Source organism: Megalobrama amblycephala, linkage group LG15 (assembly GCF_018812025.1).
Source record: "Megalobrama amblycephala isolate DHTTF-2021 linkage group LG15, ASM1881202v1, whole genome shotgun sequence".
Classification (NCBI taxonomy): domain Eukaryota; kingdom Metazoa; phylum Chordata; class Actinopteri; order Cypriniformes; family Xenocyprididae; genus Megalobrama; species Megalobrama amblycephala.
The window spans coordinates 7,970,371-7,995,693 of NC_063058.1; the positions used below are offsets into that span (position 1 = coordinate 7,970,371).

Below are 25,323 nucleotides of genomic sequence, written 5' to 3' on the forward strand. Positions count from 1 at the left end.
GACCCTCTGCACATACAGTGTTAGCTGACCACTAGAGCCTGTGTGCATATAATACAAGTGGGATATGTGGGCCCCTTGGTGCATACCGTGACGAGGGCCCCTCGGAGAGTGCAGTCTGACCTGAACACCAGGTCCCCAAGTACAGTGCAAGCTTAACCCCAGGTCACCTCCATAGATGTGCCCATAGAAACCTTTTGGGATAATCATTCTGCCCAGCCAGAAATTGTTCTTAAATTAGATTGACTTGGATAGAACCAGAACATAATAGAATTTCTGTAAATAACATAATGTTTGTTAACTCCAGTCCTTAAGACCCACATCCCAGAATGTTTTTGATGTCTCCCTATTTAACACACCAACAAAATGATGAGTTAAACCAGGTGTTTTAATTAGTGAGACATCTAAAACTTTCTGGGAGGTGGACTGGAGTTGACAAACACTGAACTAGAGTGTGGATTGTTGGCTAAGTTGGCAAAAAAAAAGGCCCCCTTCTACTTGTAAAGGAACCTAAAGCTTGGGAGAACTGGTTGTCAAATATCAAAGTTTTTTTTTTTTTGTACCTATAACACTGACATGGTCACCAGAGATAAAGACCATGGAAAAGCTCTTGGGAAGAAGAGTAGCCTAGTCTTGAATTCAAGGTCATTATTATTGAGGTTTATTAGACATATTCAAACCAAATTATAAGACCAAAATGGGGATGAGAGATGAACTGTCAAGTGTGGTCAGAGAAGCCACACAACTGTATATTGGTACAGAGTGATCTGGTCTAAATGGAGAAGTTTAAGGGACTAATTACCGAACCTTGTGGGACACCTGTAGTTTGGGAGTGTGGATAACAGAGTGGGTCTTTCAAAGTAACTTGGGAAGCCCTGTTAACCCAAGAAAATACAATCCTAAATGTGCTAAATCAGCTTTGAGATCAACAGGTTGTAGATAACAGTGTAAATTTCTGCAGACACATCCAGAAAAATCAATACAAAGTTCAGTTATGGCAAGTAGAGTTGTTTCGGTACTTACACATCGGTCAAAGGTCTTCAACTTTTAAGCCCTTTTAGACCAGTAGCTTTGTGATTAACATTCTCTCTAGTTATCAATCTCTATTGTAGTCAAAACCAATTAGTGCATTTCTCTCTGGAAGTATCAGTACTGTCTTAATCCTCATCCATCTTTAATATTGTCACTGAAACGGGCACATACATACACGGGTTAATGAGCAGAAGGCAGGTGTGTGTGAGGTGCTTTATCTAGTCTTAATGAATGCCAAGGGTAGCAGATCTCTGCGTTGCTCATGCATCAATGCTTGTCTGTCATCATTATGGACATGCATGTGTGTGAGTGTGTTCATTTGTGCCCAACAAAGCACTTTGACACATCATCCATCACCCAGTCTTTTATCCCTGCTGTTTCTCCCATTGAATTTACATGAGCCGGTCATGTCGACAAGGGCTGGGTCAATTTGCATTGGCTGTACTGTTTAATGAACAAGCTTATTAGAGAGCCAGTGGGGAGCAGAGGACTGTGGGACTGTTTTTGCTGACTCGAACCACAGCTAAAGCCTCTGGGAAAAACAGCACAGCAGGATTTCATCTTTGAGAGAGAGGAGATCTTCACATAACAAGCCTTGGGTGCTTTTAGAGAGCCATTTTAAAGATTTGTTCATTCATTCTGGGCCAGCTAGAGATCTGATGATTTTAGTACAGTATTTGTTTGTATATTTGACTATACTCAAAGGTGTGAGGTTAATAAGCCACAGACCTACAGTAAATCCTGCTAGATCAGGGATTAAAACTCTTATGTGGTAGTTTGAAGTGTAGGTGCGTCTGTGTGTGAATAGATTGTGCAGTGGTGTGGAATATTTTGCTAAGCATGCCAGTTGACTAATTAACTCCTTTAATAAGGTTGTAGGTTATGTTAAAAACTGCATTGAAGCACCAATGTTTTGTGTTGTCAGAGCAATAATATAGTTCAGGGAGAGATTGAAATGCTTCATTCTGTTCAGTTAAAAGAATGCTGTGGAAAAATCTATATGAAAGTGGAATCATTTGTACTTTTATTGTATGTTGTTTTTGGGGGATTGACAGTTCTATAGTAATTCCTATTTACTTAATTGTAAAACATTTTGCAAAATATCTCCTTTTTTGTGCTCCACTGAACACGAAAGTCATACAGGTTTGGAATGACATTAAATGATGACAGAATTGTCATTTTTGGGTGATTGAATCTTTTAAGGCATCCTAGGGAAAATAAATGTTATCTCTCTCCCACTCCTTGACATTACTGCTTATAAATCGCTCTCTCTCATCTGTGTTGGGTGGGATGTCTCTCCCAGAATGGCTGTGTGTGCCGTAAAATACCTGTGGCTTTTCTCATTTCCACAGCGACCAAAGACTCTCTGTTATCTCTGAATGACACTATCCAGTAGGGAAAGTGTGAGCAGCAGAGAAGAGAGGAAGGGGGTAGGGTACGCATGTGAGTTTAGTAGCAGAATGATTGAGAATGTTTGTCAAGAGAAGGACAAGAGATAAAGAGAAGAGGTCTGTTTGTAGCACGCAAATGAGTGGACGAGAGACAGCTGTGTTTCAAGAGCACATGATATGATGATTTGATTGATAAGCCCCTAACAGGATTGGAGAATGACTGAAATGGCTGTTCCCTTTATGGCAGGGAGAATACAGTGTCTCGGTTATAATGCTGCACTTTATTAACATTCTATATGAGGATTATAGCTAACCTTTTTTATGAAGCCTCTTTGCATAATGTTTTATAAAGATACATTAGATGGATAGATTCTTAATTCATTTAACCATATACCTGTTTTTGTTTTTTTTTTACTTTATTTTGCTTTTTTATTTTTAGTTCACTATGAAAGCTCTAAGAGGCCATATGTTTTTCTTAGTTTTTTTGTTTTGTTTTACTTCATTGTATTTTTATTTTTTATTTTATATTTAGTTCACTTCAAAAGCTCTAAGAGGTCATGGTTTTTTTTTTTTTTTGTTTTTTTTTTTTTTGGTTTGTTTGTTTGTTTTCTTGCTTTTTATAGATAGATGGATGATAGACCGATAGACCTGTTTTATTTTGAGGCCATACATTTTTAGTTTTTTTTTTTTTTCTTTGATTGTTTTTGCTTGATTTTGTTTTGTTTTCAACTTATGTGTTACAGTATTGTGCCTAAATTATAGTGTAATGTAAGATTAACCAGATTAATCTGTTCAGTTCAACTACAGGACATATTATGTTCTCTTACTCTTGGATGCGCAAGGCTCCATTAAGTCGTAATGAATTTGTGGCTGATGGCAGAGGATGCTGCTGCCAGTTCTCCTAACTGCCCTGAGTTCATTATTAATTGTTTTGCTCGGTTCAGCAGAAGGGCAAGGGTTGAGACACAGTTTATCACGATAAAGCATGCTTTTGTTTGTTTCTGGTAGAGAAGCTGGCAGTGAGTGATAGCTGGAGGTGTGAGTGAGAGATACACAAAGGAAGGAAGCTGTAAAACACTCAGTTTAGAGTTCGAACTAATTCACTTTCAAATGTGTTGGAAGTAGTCCAAAATTGTAGTCAGATTGATTCAATCATATTAAATAAAGTTTTTTGACACTGGTTTATGTAGATGTGTTTACATCAAGCAAATTCCGGATTGCCTAACAAAAAAATTTACAGTGCACCTAAAGGACGTATTCTCTATTCTCCCCTTCAAATCTTTATTTTAAGAAAAAGATGAAAACACACTCTGTCTCTGTCTCTCTCTGTCTCTCTCTGTCTCTCTCTCTCTCTCTCACACTCCCACACACACACACACACACACACACACACACACACAAATGTTTCTCTTTTATTTTGTTAAGCCTACATTTCTGAAATACTTTTCTTGCCAATTTTTGAAACTTTGTTTTCCAGCACTTCTAATGTTACTGTCACTTTAAAATGAATCTCTTCTGTTGTAGCATTTCACTTTGGATAAAATTTGGATAAATCTGCTAAATGAATAACTATAAAATGTAAAGCAATTTTCATGCTGGTGGTCTGATCTTGCAAAAAGTTGAATTCTTCAGGGTTTTTTTAGGCTGGATTTGGATCAGTTCCAAACCACTTAATGTATCATGTGCTAAATCATTACAGGCAATGCATGCAAATTCATGTGATTATCGGTTTTGTGCCATTCATTGTTATTGAAGTCCCCCTTTAAATTTATTTTCATAACAGAACTTGTTTTGCACACGCACACACATTCACACTCCTTCGTTTTTGAATCAGAGCTTGTGAAAATCAAAGCGTGTGGATCCACAAATAAAAATAGAGTGAGCGATTTGATTTCAATCTTAAACTCGAGGCTGTATCTCAGAGAGGGACTGGGTTTGGGCTTAACGCCAACCTCTACGTTTCCTCTATGAATATTCTTTCAGATTTGAACAGGAACTACAACTGAATCTGTTTGTCTTTTTCTCCCTGCAGGTATGAGCCATGAGCCAAAGTCCCCAGCATTAGGAATGATCTCCACAGCACCATGCACCATGGCCACTGTAAGCCCCCTCACTCCCTCCCCCATCAGCGGAGCAATGATTGCCAACGGAAGCCCAGCATCCCAGTCTGGACACTCTGGATTCGCTGCCGCTCTCCGCAAGCTAGCCAAACAGGCTGAAGAGCCAAGAGGTGAGTGTGCCCTTTCCTCTCATCTTTACCCATCAATCATTACTCTCTTCTCTTTATCATCTCACCCATGATGCCATGCTGAAAAGGCAGTCGTCAGCAGACCTTTACTAGGCTGTTACAGGCTGTTTCTACCCATGTTCATGTCACAGAATGGGTTAAACCAACACCCACAACTACAATAGGTCTTTTGAAGTCATAAGTAGTTTTTGTGTTATTTAGAGATAAATCTAAGCAGATATTTGATGTTTTTTTTTTTCTAATTTGCTTTGATTTTGTGTTTATTTTTGCTTTGTGTTTTTTTCTGATTTGTTTTGTGACTGCATTTTCATTTATTTTTGTTGTTTCTGCTTTGTTTTGCCTTTTTGTTTTGTTTTTTGTCTGATTATTTGTAATTTTGTGTTTTCATTTGTTTTTCTTTTGTTTTGCTGTTTTGTTTTGTGTTGCTTTTCATTTTGCTTTGTTTTTGTTTTGTGATTTTGCTTTTTTTGTCTTTGTTTTTTTGTTCTTTTGTTTTTTGAAAAAACAAAACAATAACATTAGCCACCTACTTACATGGTCACTGAGGCACTGTAAAAAAATGAATGTAAAATTTACAATGGTTGCCAGCAAGCCTGTAAATTAACAAGGGTATTGTAAATCATCAACTACAATTATACTGTAAAAACACTGTTCGTTCATCATGCACTGGGTTAAAACCTATGTTAACTCATTTCATTTGTGGAAACCGAGCGCCTTAAATTGGTCAATTGCCATTTAATATTTATCTTTAGTAATGTGAGTATATTAGTACTGTGAACTTCTTAAATAAAAATTAAATCTAAAATAAAAATCTTCTTAAAATAAAATCAACTTAAATGAGTTAACATGAAACATCAATTTAACTCAATCCTCTAGCTAACTGCTAGTTAACAACAGCACACATGCATGTGGTAAAGTACTTAGCAAAAACGTTATCACTGCATCAGCAACTATATTATGCATTGTAGCATAATTACCATTAGCATAGTTGCAGTAAGTCTTTTAATGCAAAATGTAAACAAGCACGCCGCCATATGTATGCGTGTAATATGGACAACCATTCTTTGCTCGGCGTGTGTATGAGTGTGGGTGGTGCTTTCTGTCAACAAATTGTGAATAGATTTGAATAATATTTGCATATGGGTTTGCAGCATTTCAGATGGCTGGCACAACATTTAGCTGCCCATCTGTCTGTGTAATTGTTGTAGTCAACGCCAAAAAAACACACACACATTCACACAAAAACTCTGTTAATGCTCATTACATACAATATCAAGTCCTAGACAATGTTTTCTGCTGTTGTCTTGCCGTGACATGTAAGATCTACAAAATTGTTGTCTGTCAATTTTTCCACCCTACATTGGTTGAAACTGAAAGACAAGCTATTCAGTTACATTATGTTGTGAAGAAAAACAGTGCAGTTTAACAAGCATCTTGAATGATCTAACACTGTCTAAAGCTTTCTCAAGAATACATGGTTTGGCCATGTGTTTATTGACATGATCCATTGTGAGTGATCATTATATTCTTCTCTCTAAAGCTTCGAGACAGACAGAAACGGATTATATTGATTGGTTAAGAGCTTGTATGCCAGTAATTTCTATAGTCCTTCTCTAAGTGTCTTTTTACTGCTGTCCCTGTGAGTTTATCACACTGTGCATACTGCTTTGCCTTTGCTTGTCACTTTATGCATTCATACACTCTTTGACTAGGGTAATTCAATGACAGTCAATGCTCTGTCTCAGATTGCTAAGCCTGTTTAGAAAAGCTGTCTTTTGTTTAAGGCTTTGGTGGCTTTGGGGCTTTTGGGGTGTGTGTGTGTGTGTGTGTGTGTGTGTGTGTGTGTGTGTGTGTGTGTGTGTGTGTGTGTGTGTGTGTGTGTGTGTGTGTGTGTGTGTGTGTGTGTGTTTCTCCGAATGCACATTTATGTGTGCACACATGCTTCTTTTGTGAATGTGTGTCCCTGTTGATGCTTGTAGTAGTACATAACTGACATCCCCTCCCCCACCCAAACACACACACACACACACACAACTTTCTTTCTCTCACTTTATTTGTTCCCTCAAGCGTTTGACTGATAGGATGACTGTGAACAATTGAAATATTCCCAGAGGATTCAGATAAAGATATAGTAAATATATAACAGAGTAAAGTAAAACTACATGTTTACATTTTCTTATTAGCTTCTCACCAAGATGCTATAAGTTGTCATGGGTGGTTGTGAATGGTTTTTGCCCATTGCTAGCCTCGTGAAAAAGAAGTCCATTATAGGCTATACTTTAGCATACCTTTAAAGGTAGCATTTATTTGACAGTTCTGTTCCTCATGTACATACCATGTACTTATTATAGTAATTGCAATAACAGGGTAATAACTAGGTTCTAACCCTGAACCTACCCCTAAACCTAACCTTAACCCATGTAGTTACCTTATATTACTTATATAAGGTATTATTATTATATTATTATTACCTTATATTACCTTATATTATTGATGCTTGTAGTAGTACATAACTGACATCCCCTCCCCCCACCCAAACACACACACACACACACAACTTTCTTTCTCTCACTTTATTTGTTCCCTCAAGCGTTTGACTGATAGGATGACTGTGAACAATTGAAATATTCCCAGAGGATTCAGATAAAGATATAGTAAATATATAACAGAGTAAAGTAAAACTACATGTTTACATTTTCTTATTAGCTTCTCACCAAGATGCTATAAGTTGTCATGGGTGGTTGTGAATGGTTTTTGCCCATTGCTAGCCTCGTGAAAAAGAAGTCCATTATAGGCTATACTTTAGCATACCTTTAAAGGTAGCATTTATTTGACAGTTCTGTTCCTCATGTACATACCATGTACTTATTATAGTAATTGCAATAACAGGGTAATAACTAGGTTCTAACCCTGAACCTACCCCTAAACCTAACCTTAACCCATGTAGTTACCTTATATTACCCAGTAATTTCTAAGGTAAGTACACTGTAAGTACATATAAGTGCACGTACTATAAAATAAACTGCAACCTCTTTTAAAGGTGCGCTACGCGATGTCACATGTTTTTAGGCCAAAACATTAACTATCTGGTGCAGCCTGGACCACGAAACATAATAAACATGCTCCAGCCAATAACCGACAAGAATGATTTTAAATGCACGTTCATGACTGTTTCAGGAAGCACGGAGGGGAGGGAGGAGGAGGAGGAGGAGGAGGAGGAGGAGGAGGAGGAGGAGGAGGAGGAGGAGGAGGAGGAGGAGGAGGAGGAGGAGGGAGGGTCTAGCTAGCCTCTGTTTTGTTTGACAACACTTCAAACGTCAACAGGAAGTTACTCCACCCAGGATCACTTAGAGCACCTTTTAAAAGAGCATTTATTATAGAAATAATATACTTTACAAGAATATGCTTAAGTGCAAAATGTTTTCAGACACTTAATTGCATGTTATGTACAGTTAAATAAATACATTATTATGCATTTATACATTTATTATTATTTATTTTAAATTCAATTAGTTGAACTTAAAAGTGCTTTTTGACCCACTTAAGTAGGACTTAAGTGCATCTGAATGTGAAATTTCTTAATTACCTCTATTGAAATATGGTTAAAGGGTTCTGTTGAATGTTGTGACAAGCATTTATGGTAAACTAAAATGTAATTTCTATTGAAACTTGTATGTCATGTTCTTAAATATATTTTAATTCCACATTTGCAGTGATGGTTGCAGTTTAGTACATTTAAAATATATTAACTTTACATGTATGTTACATGTGCTTTAGTGTTATTCAATAAACATATCAAATTAAGTGTATCTAAATTACTAAAACAATTGTTTAAAAGTAAAACCTTTCATTTGACATTTACAAAGTGCATTTTTAAAAAGTTTGCTTGACAGTAAGTGTGTAAAGAAACAGTCATGACAGTTCATTTAAAAGGATAGTTCTCCTAAAAATGTGTTACCCCATGATTTACTCACTTTCAAGCCATCCTAGGTGTATATGACTATCTTCTCTTAGATGAACACAATCAGAGTTATATTATAAAATATCCTGGCTCTTCCAAGCTTTATAATGGTAGTGAATGGCGCTCACGATTTTGAAGCCCAAAAAAGCACATCCATCCATCATAAAAGTAATCCATACAACTCCAGGGGGTTAATAAAGGCCTTCTGAAGAGAAGCGATGGAGTTTTGTAAGAAAAATATCCATATTTAAAACTTTCTAAACTAAAATAACTAGCTTCCAACAGCAGACAACCATATGCATACTGTGCAAGTCGACTTGTGTCAAGAGTTAACTTCTGACATAACATAGGATGTAGGAGTAGCGTAAGCTTAGCGTAAGCTTAGACTCATGATTCAAACAAATAGGGCTGGGCAACAACTTCAAGCTCCTCTTCTCTTTTATCGAAATCCTCTGATATTTCTGTTTAAAAATTCTCATTTTAGGCTTCTAATTCTTGACTGGTGTTTTGTTTTGCTCTCTGCGCTTCCGTGTTCGTCATTGCATCATGTGTTGTGTCAGGGGTCACTCTTTTGCCGTAAATCAATGTGTATGTGTATGTGTTCATCTAAAAGAAGATAGTTATATACACCTAGGATGGCTTGAGGGTGAGTAAATCATGGGTAAACTATTTCTTTAAGTGGCCTTTTATTTCATTAAAGGGGTGGTTCACTGTTTTTTTGTAGGCTTGATTGTGTTTATGGGGTGCAGTGTAACATGTATTAATGCTTTGTTTTAAAAAAATGACGTATTTTTCATATATTTTACCTTTATTCTACACCACTGTTTCCATTCTCCTAAAAACGCTTTGTTGAGTTTCTGGTTCTATGAAGCCCCTCCCTCAGAAATATGCAATGGACTGAGATTGGTTGTCCGGAATACGCTGTCACAATTCACGTTGTCCGGAAACGGCACGCCCCTTACCATTACGGGCAAACGTTGCATGTGCTTCAGTCAAAATCCAGTCTTTGCTTCAGTGGAAATGTAAATAATGGCGTCAATATTGCTGTATCAATTTGAGCCTGAATCAGACCCAGATAGCAGTAATGATGAAGAAGGTCAAGCAGAACCTCCGCAAGCATGGCTTTTAATGGACGTTTATGAATGTTAAGTATTTTTGTTTGTATTTGTGTCAAAGTGTTTAGATATGCTGTCACTTGTAAATGTTACTGCTGCCCCATAGTGTTCTGATTAAAGCTTTACTGTTAGCCAAATACATGACTGAGTAATATTTTTGTAAAGGTATTGTTTAATTTATTGCATGAACGAGCATGTGGGTAAACACAACATAAAAGCCGTAATGAAACAATGCTGTACACTGATAACAGAAATGCCAACAAACACCAACACAAGTTCGCTGGTGTGATTACATAGAAGTTTGTTGGTGTTTTGTAGGCATTTGTTGGAGAAGTATGAAATAGAATTTAGCTAACTGGCTAGCAAAGCCGAACCGCGCTGGTCTTTGTTTATGTCCCAGAAACTATATAACTTTATAAAAAAAAAAAAAACATACTTACAGGTTGGGGCTCATAAACAGCATCTTCTGCTTTTAAAGTGGGAACTGCTCCATCTTTTTTAGTAATAGCCTTTGCGTAAATCCAGCATTGAACTTGTGTAGATTCTGGAAGCTGGCTTCTGTAAAATGTGCGGCACAGACAGCTAAATTAGCATTATAATTGTCAGGTACAGAATTAAACATAAATTTTAAACATTGTTCCCGAAGTCCAGCGTCCCTAGGAAGAAGACTTGTATGCACGCGACATGGCCTCGCCCACTTTTTTGCGTGTTCCCGGGGACAGTGTTTATGTTAAATGCAGGGTTTATGATGTCACCAACCCGGGAAGAAGCTTATTGTAGTCCAAACCGGTCGTTTTTGTAGACATTAAACTGCCATAACTTAAGACAATATCTCTGTTTGCATTGAACTTTCAGTGCTGTAACTTTGCAGATACTGTTTATGCTCAAGCTGCAACATTACACATTAACTAAAGTTAAAAAAGTGAAATCGCAATGAACCACCCCTTTAATATTATATTATCTGTGAGGAAAAGTTTTTGAAAAATATGTAATTTGGGGTATTTTTCACCTGTTTTATTGTTTACAAAGCAAAAAAATGTCGATTTGGACTACAAGAAGTCCACGATATGTGGAATCATACATGTCCGTAGCATAAACCATGTAGGATGTGTTTCTTTTGCTGCTGAAAAACCCCTAACCATAAGTTTTGGCAATAGTAATAGCAGCGCTTCTCTTTGTATGAACTATTTATTATTAGTTGTCAATGGCTTCTAGGTAGAAAAGGTAGCAGGTATGTAAAAGAGTAAAGTAAAATTTAACACAAAAGGAGTGAAGTAGTACAAAACTCAGAGTATTGACTTCTTATCAGCTCTCTGGCAGACACAAGCACTCTGAGGAGGGCTGACCTACTTTACTCTTTGTGTTGGGTGTCTTATATAGATACTGCTTTTAGCAGCAATGGGTTTTTTTCTGCTCTTGTGTGGTTTCAAGCCTTGTGTAAGTTTCTGTCTTAATGAGGAAAGTCACTTCTCACACACTCTCACTGCAATTGAAACCACAAGAAGTGCATATTATGGAAGGGATAATGTACAGTCAGCCGTTCATTATTGCAAGGGTGATCAGATCTTGTATCTTGCTGTACATTATCCTGCTTATTACACAGCTATAGTTGCCATTGCCAAATAGATAAATACATGGATGTAGACTATTGATTTGAGCTCAAATGATTTCATTATCTACCACCTCACTTATAAAATCCCAATTTAGCCATAATTACAATGCAGGAAGTAATCTGCCTAGCAACTAGAACACTGTTACAATATTAAAATATTAATTAATATATTATATAGGCATTTTTAATCTGCAATTCAAGCTCACATATTTACGTGTCTTCCACTCTCATCCAGGTCTTTGTCTTGTTTTTTCAAGTGACATTTTTGTTTTATTGCTTCTAGTCATCTCTCAAAAGTTCATATCATGAAATAAATACCGAAGTCCTCCAGGGCTGTTTTTACTGCAGTTGGTTGCTAATAGTTTTGATTCGTAAGTTAGTGCCAATTAATTATATAATTTGATTTGATATGGAAATAGAGAGACTGTAGAACGATATGAGAGATATTAAAGTAAACGTACCATGCAGTATACTGAATTGAAACACTATGGAAATACTATTTACTCAACATTATACAAACATATTTGATTGCTCACTGCTGATATTAATCAGAATTAAATATTCCAGAGCGCTGTGTATTGAATAGTCATATACATTTACATTTATTCATTTAGCAGACACTTTTATCCAATGTGACTTAGATATAATGTAAATGTAAAGTTTCTCTCTTTATACATTTTGTTGTGAGACACAAAGAATGTCTTTGTTTTGGATTTTGGAGTGTCTTAGGCAACTCCGATATGTATGTGTGCATGCTTCACACACATGCGCACACGCACACACTCAAATTGTCTTTGATCACAGTAAAGCGCTGCATTACTGCGGTAGGGGTTTAGAGGAATGAGTGCATGTTCATGTGTGTTTACCGCAGGGAGATGGCAGTGTTTGTTTCTTTATCTCTTTAAACTGGCATCTGATCTGACAGCCCAAAGGGGCTTTGATAGCAGCGAGGTTGGCAGTCAGGGAAGTGATGTATGTTCACTTCATCTGACAAGTTGTTAGTTCTGTCTGGCATGCACACATATATAAATACATCCCCCTTTCTTTGCCACTTCTACTAGTCTAGATAGTCTGTTGTTGCCTCTGATGTTATTATACGTCTCTCTCATATTGTAGAACGTTGCACTTCTTTGTCAGAATCTTGCGTTAGCAGTTAGAGCATGTACTCCAGGCTCATTGAGCTGTGGAAGATTCAGGATTGAATCCAGGATGAGGGAGAGAAATTGTTTTACCCACTAGCTGTTTGAGAAAGCTTTTATTATGTTTGTTTTTTTGTTTGTATAATAATTATTAAATAAGAATTATGTAATAATTAATTTATTTATTAAATTAATTATATTTGATAATGTATGAATATAAAGTGTGTGTGTGTGTGTGTGTGTGTGTGTGTGTGTGTGTGTGTGTGTGTGTGTGTGTGTGTGTGTGTGTGTGTGATATATATATTAGTGCTGTCAAATCGCAATTAATCACGTCTAATGTAAAAGTTTATAAGAATGTGTGTGCATGCATATATTCACACACACACACACACACACACACACACACACATATGTATATATATATATATATATATATATATATATATATATATATATATATATATATATATATATATATATATATATATTAGGGGTGTGAGGAGACAGGTAGCTCACGAGACGAGACAAGACTCGAGATTGAGTTCACGAGAGCGAGATGCGACAAGACAAGATTTTTACACACTATTTTTGAGAAATCCTCATTTCAGTTCTACTTAATGAGTATGAATTATCATATGCAGTAAAAGACAACAATACTCAAGCACTGTAAAAGGTCAACTAACTCAACTGACTGGCTTCTCTTCTGTATGATTTCAGTCTCTTCAGACCTTGCTGTACATGATTTATGAGCTTCTACAACTTTTGACCTCCTAACTGAACTCCTTTCCACAAACTGATCATAGAAATAAAAACAGTATAAATAAAAATGGTAAAACTTTACAATAAGGTCTCATTTATTAACGTTAATGTATTAACCAACATCAACTAACAATGGGCAATATATTTGCTACAGTATTTATTAATCTTTATGTTAGATAATAAAAATAGTCATTCATTGTTAGTTCATGATAGTTCACAGTGTATTAACTAATGTTAACAAATGAAACCTTACTGTTTGTGCTTAATAAGATTAAGAGAAAACAGTTTTTTATGGTAACACTTTACAATAAGTGCAACCATAATCACACTCTCTCAATATTCAAAGTGCAAATAAGACAAAATTTTTCTTTGATACAGAGCTAAGAGATGGTTACAACTAGGTACACAGCCCAGCCTAAAATAGCTTTCATATTGAGAGAGATTTGCATTCATCAGGGAGCCGCTTTCAAAATGCGGGGTATTGAAATCGCGTTTACTTTCACTTTCGCGATCGCGCGTAGCCTACTCTGTGAATATGGAGTGCCGGCGACCGTTATCCAACTGAATTGTTTTTTATTTAAATGCAAAGCAAAATGACAGTGGAGGCGTAATGTAAACGTAGCGGTGACATATTCTTTCCTAATCATCCTAATCATCAACACTGTCATGGCAATATCACGAGACTACTTTTTGCCTCGACGAGAAATCTCGTCACATTTTAATCTTGCGAGATCTCGTGACACATCGTCACACCCCTAATATATGTGTGTGTATATATATATATATATATATATATATATATATATATATATATATATATATATATATATATATATATATATATATATATATATATATATATATATATATATATATATATATATATATATATATATATATATATATATATATATATAATTATATTTACAGACGTCTATGTTAGATGTGATTAATGGGGATTAATCGATTTGACAGTTATATATAATATTTTTTAAAAATCAAGAGATAAATTTAATGATATATCTCAATAATATTTTTTCAAGATTTTTCCTAACTCATCTGTCTTCTCTTTTTCAGGTTCTATTAGTAGCGAGTCATCGCATGTTTCCTCCCCAGTGACCAATCACATTTCTCCAGTCAGTACACCCAAGCGGGTTGCCATGGCTACTAGCCTGGGTCCGCCCACAGGCACCCCACCTGTGGTCACCATCGCCCCAACTAAAACAGTCAATGGATTTTGGAGGTCTGAAGGACGTCAGGTATGACAGAAAACTACATTTTAGTCCATGTCTTTTAGCTCTGAGTTCCTCTATATATGCTAGAATATTCCTAAAAGTTGACAAATCAAACTATATGATATACCCGTTAAAAATTTCACACAGAAAACAGAAAATTATAGATTTAATGTGCATTATTTGCTTTTCAGTATGTTACATGAGTGCTAAAATGTATCTTTGGGAAGTGCAAAAGAGAGGGAGGACTATGAAATTGTCAAGCATTTTATTTCGACCAAAGCCGATGATGAAAAAAGGCAATCCTTATCTTCTGAGATGTTTTGGTGTCCTAAAATCTTAGAATTTTAGTTTTGTGCTTTATTCATGATTTTATTTTCATTCAAATAAACTATTATCTGACATGAGCACAAAAGAATTGTAACTAGTCCAGCATGTGTGAGGCATTCATTTGGTTGTGAAACCAAACTTTTCTTTCCCTTTTTCTTTATCTTTGCCAATCAATACATACAGAAACATCTCCCCAGACCTCTTCATCCACAGGGCTGATATTATGTTTGTGTGGTCAGGAGGGCTTGACCGCTGGCTTCCGCTCTGAAGAGGGATTGAGGTTCTGATGGGGTCGCAGGGTTTAAATTGGGCTGGATTAGTGCAAATGGGCTGATCTGTGGGTGTCCTGCATGTCCATTATTTCGGTGACTCTCAGGCGCGACCACAAGATCATGCCAGAATATGTGTGTGTGTGTTGATTTGGATGGATGGTTTGTTCAGCTCTCGTTCTGTGTGGCTTTGAGTTTATTTAGCACTGCAGTCAAGGGACATCAGGAGAGACAATAGGCACTTTCCCCTGATCAAACTACCCTCTCTTTGTTTACACAAAGAGTCTTCTGTAGCTCTGCCTGGAGAGAGAGACAGACAGAGAGAGGGAGACAGGATAGAGGGACCAATGCTCTGGATATTCAGTTAGCTTTAAGCCATGCTGTCTCTCTTCTTTATGCCTGTCTCGACCACACACACACTTGCTGTTTCATTTATAGACTTTAGCACCTATTTATTATTATAACAAAATGAATTGAGTTGATTTTAAAGTAAATACATAGAAGGTTTATATATGATTATGTTCACACAGCAGCCAATTAGTTGTCAAACTAGTTTGGATGCTTAGTATGGTTTGTTCACACACAGTTTGGCTGTTAAGCAAAGAGACGTTTGAATGGCTGTCGAAGGAGAAATATGTTTGGGGGGGGGGTTGTGTTTTTTTGCTCCTAGAACAGAGCTTTTGCGGTGTTAACCACACATTGTTTTTGACCAATCAGTGATACTAATACTGTAAATATGTAAATAAGAATGATAACCCAGGGTTTAGGAATTTACATTGTGAAACATCATCTAATGAATACCCAGGATTAATTGTTAATCCCAGATAAATTATAAGCAGTGTGGAATGTGGTGACATATCTACGTTTCCTAGTGTTTTTTTTTTTATTAGACATCCCAAAATTGGCATAAGAATAGGTGGATGGAAACATAGCTATTGCAGCCAGTGTAATGAAGAAAAAAAAAATCCAGGTTAAAATGATAAAATTCTTGAAAAAAAAATCCTTGTCAAGTGGTTTAGCATAATATTTTATTATTATTTTTTAGAAAAAAATAAGCATTAAATATTTTAAAACCATTCGTCAAAATTTGCAGCCAACATGCAAGAAAAAAAAAACATGATATGAATGTTTACAATATATCAGCTCTTTTTTGTCAAGTAGGTTCAGGTTGAAAAATATATTTAAAACCTTTTTTAAAATAATTATTAAATGTGTACCCTTTTTTTACTTTTTGCTTGATCATTACTCCACATATAAACATTTTTCAAAACCAACATAATTCAAAAAGGTACATATTAAGATTTTTTTTTTCTTTATCTTGGACCTGTTATTTTTCAGACCCAATGCACAATTCATCCCAAACACTACTGCGTGAATGCAGCATAGATCCATTTACATTAATTCTCACTTTGCCAGCAATATATGCACCTTATGTATTAAATCATTATGTACAGCATATGTGATGTGTGTTCATATCTGTTGATGCAGACGTTTCTGACAGTTTTTTACTTCGAATTGTATGCAGTGATTTTTTTTTTTTTTTTATAATAGATTTTTACTTACTTATTACTTACTTAATCACCCACTTACACACTCACTTATTCACTCACTCAATACTTACTTATTCACTCACTTCCTTATTACTTACTCACTTACTTAATCACCCACTTACACACTCAATCACTCACTTACTGATTCGCTCACTCACGAACTCACTCACTCCTGTACTCACTTACTTTGGGAGTTATGTATTTAATAATAATGTGCAAATACCGGACTTTTTCATTCAGTGAGATGGTGGAAAATTGTTATATACATAGTTCAGTCATGAAACTCTAGATGGCGCCGCTATTGCTTAAGCAAGCAGTGTAATACAGCATTAACTACTTGGCACAAGCTGAGTGGTCCATGTCACTTATGCAGCCAAAGCTTGTTGCTCCATTTTAATGGCTGGTTAGTTAAAATGAGTTCCTCTTAAAATCCCCAGCTCCACCTGTTGATCTGCTATGGGTTATTGTTATTGCTATTTGTGCAGCAGTACTATGTCTGACTCGCAGCAGCGTATCTGCGTATGTATTGGCATTATCAAGTTCCTGTACTTGCTCTGCAGCAGCAGCAATTCAGCAGCAGCATAGCAGATCTATTGCAATGTGCTCCTCATCGGGATCCCTGGCAAAAGCCTCCAGAAGCTGCAGTACATTCAGAACAGTGCTGCTAGGATCCTGATGAGGGTGCGCAAATATGATCATATCACTCCCATCCTTAAATCGCTCCATTGGCTCCTTGTCTTATTTAGGATTGAGTACAATGCTCTACACGTACCCTCCATTCTGTTTCAACATATCTTCTGAAACCCCCTAGAACCAAGCTCTGTACTATGGGAGATGGGGTTTTCTGCTCAGCTGCTCCCAGTCTGTGGAATGCTCTCCCAAACCATCTGAGGACACTACAGTCTGTGGATGCTTTTAAATGTGGCACTTTAAATTGTAGCACTTTGGGATTTTGTTGAAATATAAAGTGTTGTAATAAATGTAAAAGTGTTGTATTATTATATAATATAAACAAATATTTGTGTACACTGGTATTAAAAGATCTGCAAGAAAATTAACCTGATGCCCTTGCCATTAATGTTTTTTCCCCTTTTAGGCTGACTCAGCATTGAGAGTGTCCGGCCAAGAGCGTTTGGCCCCAGATCGGCCTTTACCAGCCCAGGAGAAGACCTCCCTCTCCCTCCCGCCGTACCTGGGTCCAGCCCACCCTTTCAACATGACCCCGAGTGCTCTCATTCAAGACCCTCGTCTTCAAACTCAGTCAGTACTCCACACATTCTTACACACCTGCACATCTTAAAACTTGTAGTCCTTTTTCTTATTTGGTGTTCTTCTCTTTCTCTCTCAGCCTGTCCAGGCAGGTTCCTAATATGCTGCTAGCAGGGACTCCGCAGGAGGAGTATCTTCGCGATGGCTTTCGTCCGTATGCCTCTGCCGAAGAGTTGCGCATGCCCTTGCTCCCTCTAGGGCTCAGTCCAGGAACCACAGCAGACACTCTCACATACTTTCACTCAGGATATTTGCCCCACCCCTCGCTTGCTTCATACAGGTGTGTGGTGTAGTTTTGGTGGTTCTTTTGAATATATAGTACCTTCCAATATTAGACCGGAAAAACCAAAAAAACATATTGATAAAGTTTTTTTATTACAGTATGTCTTAAAGGGATAGTTCACCCAAAAATGAAAATTTGGTCACCTTTCATGTCATTCCAACCCCATAAGACTTTTGTTCATCTTGAGTCTATTCACCCAAAATCTGACACATCAAAATGTTCATAAAGAGATCGAGTTAATTTTGTAGTTTTGTTTCAATATTTGATCTGGATGGATTGGACTATTTGTTTGTCTGCATAGAGCAAGGAATATCCTGTTCTTTCATATATATTCCACACGGACATTCTCGATTTGACCCTCTTTTGTCATCTCCCTCTCATTCTGTATAAATAACCCCCTCAGCATGTCTCTTTGTGGGCCTGAGCGGAGGTGAGACAGCAGTGACAGAAATAGGCAGAGATGTTCATGTCGGAGAGCCAGAAAGCAGAGGTTAATGAACGAGCGATTTATTTATAGAGGCACTAATTAGCTGTGCTCTCTGTTTCTGCTTCCTGTGGCTGATCAGGATGGAGGACTACTACAGTCTGTCCGCCCTCCGTTCGCATTACTACCCGCTTCCAGAGGGGGGAGCCCTGCCGGCCCTCCACCCATCTGCTGTTCACCTGCCCATGCCAGGCATCTTTTACCCTCCTGACATCGCACACCAGTCGCTGTCAGCGCTGCACTCTGAGAGGTACACACACACACACACACACACAAACACTACACATATAATGGATGTTCAAGTTGAAATTAATAACTAAAATTGTTGCAAGTCAAGCATTGTATTGAAATCCCTTATGATTTGTTCTGTTATTTGTCATTTTCTCTAGGCTTTATTCAGACTTTTTTGTAGATGATTTTACTGCCTTAAACTTTTATTATTTTATTATTTTAATTGAATTTAAAATTGTATGTAATACTTAATAATATTTAAATATTCAATTAAATATTAAATGATTTGATATATAAATTGTATTATACTGTTCTTATATGTTCTTATTTTACTTTTTGTATATTTTATATATATATATATATATATATAGATATAGATAGATAGATAGATAGATAGATAGATAGATATAGATAGATAGATAGATATAGATAGATAGATAGATAGATAGATAGATAGATAGATAGATAGATAGATTAATTCAATCAAATTAATTTCATATAATTAAATATTTAATTAATTTAAACATATTCATGTGTATGTTTATACTGTGCAATATATAACCATTTTCTACCCAATCTATCTGGCTGTTTTAGATATAGTAATAGTACCTTTTATTAAATATATTAAATATAATATATTTATTCTATATTTATACCAGTTTTTTTTTTGTTATTTTTAAATAGATTCATTTTGATAATTATATAGATTTCCAAGATGGAGTTAATAATTATGGTGGTTGCAAGGTGAGCAATGTATTAAAATATAATTTATTATAATATAATATATAAATTATAAATATTTACAATTTATTCTGTTATTCATCATCTTCACCAACTGATTAACGACACGACTCCAGACTCCATTCAAACTTTCTTTTGTAGATAATTTTATTGCCTTGACTTTTTATTATGTATTTTTATTCAATTTAATTTACTATATATTTGTTTTATGTAATTTAAAAACATTTAAATATTAAATTTTACATATCAATATATTACCTAAAATGTATAGATTAATATATTATTCTGTTAATAGATTCATGTTTAATTTAATTTACTGTAATTATTGATAGCAATTCTTACTGTAGTAATAGAGTTAAAATCAGTAGCCAGAATTTCCAACTTTTCTGAAAAATACATTAGATTGCCACTTTAAGAAATTTAACTTGGAAATTGAGGATAACATTTTTACGAACAAGAAATTTTATCTCACAAACATTGCAGCACCCAGCCAGACGAACATTCACTTTTAATCAAATACAATGCACAAGTGAATCAAAATTTCTTTATTAGATGATTATAAATCCATTTTATAAACAATTGCAATAATAAGCCAGCTGAAAACCATCCTAAACTAGTTTACCAGTCTTAGCTGGTCTCCCAGCCGGGTCAGACTGGCCTGTTGGCTGGTTCAGAGAACTTTTGGCCACATTTCATTGTGTCAGGCTCAGAGACCAGCTGAAGACCAACTTGGCCAAGTGTAGAGACCAGCATAAACTAGATAAGCCCAGCAAACCATCTTAGGCTGGTTTATTTTATTTTATTTATTTAGTTTTTCAGCAGAGGGTTGAAAGTTGAAGATATCAAGAAATATCCCATATCTGACATTCGACACTGCCAGAAATTTTGGCATTCGAAATCTAACTGACCACAATGATGTCTTTGTAATATTGATTGGTCATTTCTCTTTTTGCCTATTATCTATTTTTCCATCTATATTGAATGTTACTATGAATCTGCTGTCTTTTTCTCCACCCTAATTATCTATATTTGAAACTTTTTTTTAACCAACATTTTACCAAATACCTTACCACAATTCATTACTGCCTTGCAAGTGCACATATATGCAAATATAGTTATATATGCTGCATTACATATGCAAATCAGGTGAATGCACTCCAGTTGCCATGTCACAGAGATGCTAATTTGCATACAGTTAAACTCAATGATTTTTTTTAAATGGCATTCCCCTTGGTAATTCCGAATTTTGCAGGTGTTTGTGTGTAAATACGATCATTCAGTCATCAGCATAAGATATTCTCCTATATATCATAAACACAAATATGCTCTCGCCATCTTCCCCGAACTCTGAACCAAACATCATCAACACTCTCCTGTGTTCTTGCGGCCTCTCGCTGACTGTATTCTTCTTGTTCCTGTTGAGAGTGTTGCATCTCACACCATTTGTGTGCGTGTGTGTTTCGACCCTCCGCAGGCTGCAGATGGAAGAGGAACTTCGCCAGCAGGAGAGGGAAAGAGAACGAGAGAAAGAGAGAACGCGTGAAATTGAACGAGAAAGGCAGTGGGAACAGGAGGTGCAGAGAGAGAAGGACAGAGACCGAGAGAAGGAAAGAGAGGTCGAGATTAAGAAAGAGCGAGGGAAAGAGATCCAGGTGGTCAAGGCGATGGAGAAACGCCACCTGAGCCACGAGCCGCCGGCGAACCAACACTTGATCTCTCACTCGCAGTCTCATCTGTACGCACACCGGCAGCCCATGAAGGAAAGAGCCAAGCTCGAGGAAAGACTCGCTGCTAACAGACCAGGTATGATGTTGAAAACCGCCCTGATCCAGCAACACAATATTTACAAAGTCCTGATTTTGTTTTTGGGGTGTACTAGAATAGGTTTTCATGCTTGAATGTTCAAAAACACATTATTTTTCACACATTTTTGCAGCTCCTCTCTTCCCAGTCTGCTTCCCAAAAGCATCGTAAGCCGAAGAAGTTCATAAAAACGATTGTACGACTATTCTTAATATTATGGTCTGTTACTTAAGTAGCACTTGAAAATCATTGTAGATCTATGAGTGCTCTGGAGTAATCGTAAAGCCCTAAGTGGACAGAAAGAAGCCAGAATTATGAGGTCACCTACAGGACAACCAAGCGGCAACCTCCCCTAGTTTCTCTTAAAGCCAATACAGAAGTGACTTAAACTGCGATTCACCGACTGGTCGCTAAAGACAGGCTCCAAAAGAGAGCAGAATCTCATTGAGTCCCATGTTAAAATGGCCAACTTTACAACAGAAAAAAAACATGTTGCCAGCCTGGATCAAATTGTGGTTTTGATCTATACAGCTAACTTTGCCCTTCATGACAACTCTGAGGGGGGTACATTTTTTTTATAACTCATCCGTTTAAATTATATTAAGCCTTAAAGTGCTGCATAATTAAGGGCGTGTTCACTTGAGTGACAGGTTTGCCGCTGCTGTCTGTGAGCCGTCATGTTACCTTAGCTAATTCCAGCCGCTGAATTTGGCATCTATGATGTATTTGTGCTTCTTATACAATTATAAAATAATAATATATACAATAAAAAATAATATGGCTTGCTGTATTAATGGTCGAGACTCGAGACGTGCGTCTGGGTAGATGTGCACGCATGCGAAAGATAAACAGAACTCACGTTGTTGGATCGTGGCATTGGCTAAAAGTTTTGTTCCTGAGATTTACTACAATGACAATGGCGGGAGGATATAAAACTCTGACAGCACTGCTTGGATGTTATAACTAAAACTGCTGCATTTTGAAAAATTATACTTTGGACACAGGCTCATTTGTTTATGAGATATATGATCATATACAGTTTTACAACATAAACGTGGCTCAGGTTGCATAATTTCTTGAAGAATGATGATGGAGAGCAGATCAGTCAGAAGAAATGTGATGCAAACAATGGATAATATATCAATATTTCATAGATTTAATGCTTTTGTGGACAAAAAGTGCTGTTTTTTGTTTATCAATGGACGCTAGTGTACATTTTACCCAAGTGCCACGGATTGGATTCATCTCGCGATCGCTATTTCATTATAAAGGTATGAAGTCCCGTTTGATTTTTCATGTTGTTATTTGCACACCCGACTTACAAATTACAATTACTGGTGCTGGAGCATCTATATCGTAAAAAAGACACTGTATATTTGACAGTAAACATTTAGAACTTTCAAATGATATAACTTGTCATCTTTATTAATATTTTAGATAGTATCTAAGATAGATAGCTCCTTTGCCTGCTAACATGATCACGTCGAGCTAGGTGGGTGTGGTTTCAGCAACCAGGCACCTCAGTTCCAACCACGTCCCGCCTCTTTGCCCATTTTCAGTTATCCGGGAGCGACGCACTGTGACGGGCTGCTAAGATGGCAGTGGCCTCATTTTCGCTTCAAAAATGCTCTCCATATCTACTGGTGACGTCACGGACACTTCATCCATGTTTTTTTATAGTCTATATGAGGACAACCAGCAGATTACACCTTTATTCAAGTGCAATGTGTATAACATAGCTAAGGTTGTGGCTGTATTTCTCTTAAGAATTCCTGTAGTATTTCATAGGGGCTTAGGCCTTGGGTGGTTCAGCAAACACATGGACATCAAAAACATTGAATCACAGTTTGATTGATATGACACACACACACACACATACAGTCAAAACAAAAATTATTCAGACATTTTTTATATTTTTGATATTTTTTTACTAGTGTGTTCAGGACACTATAGTTCATTTATGTAAGTGAGGATAGCAAAATAAAGTAAACTGTGACATATTATACCCAAAAATTATACCCGTATAATTGCTAAAAATTTGTAACCAAAAGTTATTTAGACACTTTGACCTGACCATGTTTTGCTTAAGTGTTATCTGACATGATTAAGATAATTTTTTTTCTGAGATCTTGTCATATTTTATTACCATTTCTTTTAAACTATAGTGAATAAACTGTTCAAGTATAAGTATATATATATATATATATATATATATATATATATATATATATATATATATATATATATATATATATATATATATATACAGTCAAACCAAAATTTATTCAGACACCTTGAACAGTTTATATGACATCTTTGTTTCGCTCTACCTCCTCCAGAAGAACAGTAATTTAATATTTTTGAAAGGTAGGCTATCTTTATTTATTTATTTATTTATTTAAAAACATTTTCTAATCCACATCAGGTGACGATTAAGGTTAAATGTAGAACGATATGATTCTATAAAGTAATATTTCAGCACTTGAGAAACAGACAGCAACTCTTAAGTTGCACATAGAACACGTTCTCGCCCGTTCATGTTAAGTGCTTTTTTGGGAAATGCACGTTTAATTGAGCATTCGTAACCTCGCACGTAGAGATCGCTCTTAAGTGCTAAGATACATCGTTATTGGGAAACCCGGTCCTGTTTAGTTCATGTCACTATGAAACCCCCCCTTCTGAAAAGCTCAATGCGCTCTGATTGGTCGGCTGGACCAGTGTGTTGTGATAGGTCAGCCACTTCAAGCGTTTTTAGAAAATGATATGTCGCTTACCATCACCATGAGTTTTAACACACTACTAACTAACTTAACCACTTAATTATGCATACAGTATGCCTTTGGCGGGAATTATTTAAATGAAGAATATTGTGACATGTTTGTACCCAGAAGAAAACTCAAGACTAGAAAGGAGCCGTTTTTGAAGAATATTTTGGCTGTTTTTGTCCATACAAAAAAAAGTCAATGGGGTTCAAAACATTCAAGCTCCAAAAAGGACATAAAAGTATCATAAAAGTAGTTCATGTGCACTATATTACAAGACAAATGCATTTATTTGTTTGAGGAACAGATTAAAATTTAAGACATTCAAACTTTTAGCATTTCACAGGATATGAATATGACCCGTGATGATGAAAGAATGGAACGATGCAAAAGTGAGTAAATAAATTGTTTTGGGTGAATTATCCCTTTATCCATTTTTCCATCTGGACTTTTATTCCTCTATCCTCTAATTAGGATGAAAAGGTTAATTGTGCAGTTGTGTTATAATAATGTCAAAGCCTAGAAATATTTTGAATATTATTATAATATATACATATTCAAGTTATAGTATAATGGAAAGTGTACAATAACGTTCAAAATTTTGTGGTCTGTAATATTTTTGAATGTCTCTTATTCTCACCAAGGCTGCATTTATTCAATCAAAAATAGTAAAAACAGAAATATTGTGAAATATTATTACAATGACTATTATTAAAATGACTGTTTTCTATTTGAATTTATTTTAAAATGTGATTTATTTCTCTGATGCAAAACTGAATTTTACTCGCATGATCCTTGATGAATAAAAGTGTCAGTTTTTCTTTAAAACCTCAAAGCTGATCCTAAACTTTTGAACAGTAGTAGTGTATATTAATATGTTTTCATCCATTTAATATCATGCAGCTGTACAGCTATTTTAAGATATCATCCATGTTATTTACTTCTCGACTTAAGTTACTTATAGTACTACAGCTGGCGTTATGAATATTCCAAATTTAAATTACGATTGATAGTTCACTCTGAGAAATATTACCTGAAATAGCCCTTTTTGCATTGCTCATGGGTAATTCATAATTAATATAGCCTGATGAATCTGGATAGGTCTATGTTTGGAG

The 25,323-nt window shown here is 36.0% G+C and overlaps 1 protein-coding gene across 2 annotated transcripts in view; it reads left to right on the forward strand.

The window, feature by feature from the left end:
- Positions 1–25,323, forward strand: part of gse1a (Gse1 coiled-coil protein a) — a 40,885-nt gene that overhangs the window by 4,603 nt on the left and 10,959 nt on the right. For both annotated transcript variants that reach the window (XM_048158904.1, XM_048158903.1), the window contains exons 2-7: positions 4,453–4,650; positions 14,332–14,513; positions 17,732–17,895; positions 17,984–18,184; positions 18,754–18,921; positions 21,118–21,446. In XM_048158904.1, the coding sequence (XP_048014861.1) occupies positions 4,455–4,650; positions 14,332–14,513; positions 17,732–17,895; positions 17,984–18,184; positions 18,754–18,921; positions 21,118–21,446 (1,240 nt within the window). In that variant the 5' untranslated portion in view covers positions 4,453–4,454. The remainder of the gene's footprint in view (positions 1–4,452; positions 4,651–14,331; positions 14,514–17,731; positions 17,896–17,983; positions 18,185–18,753; positions 18,922–21,117; positions 21,447–25,323) is intronic.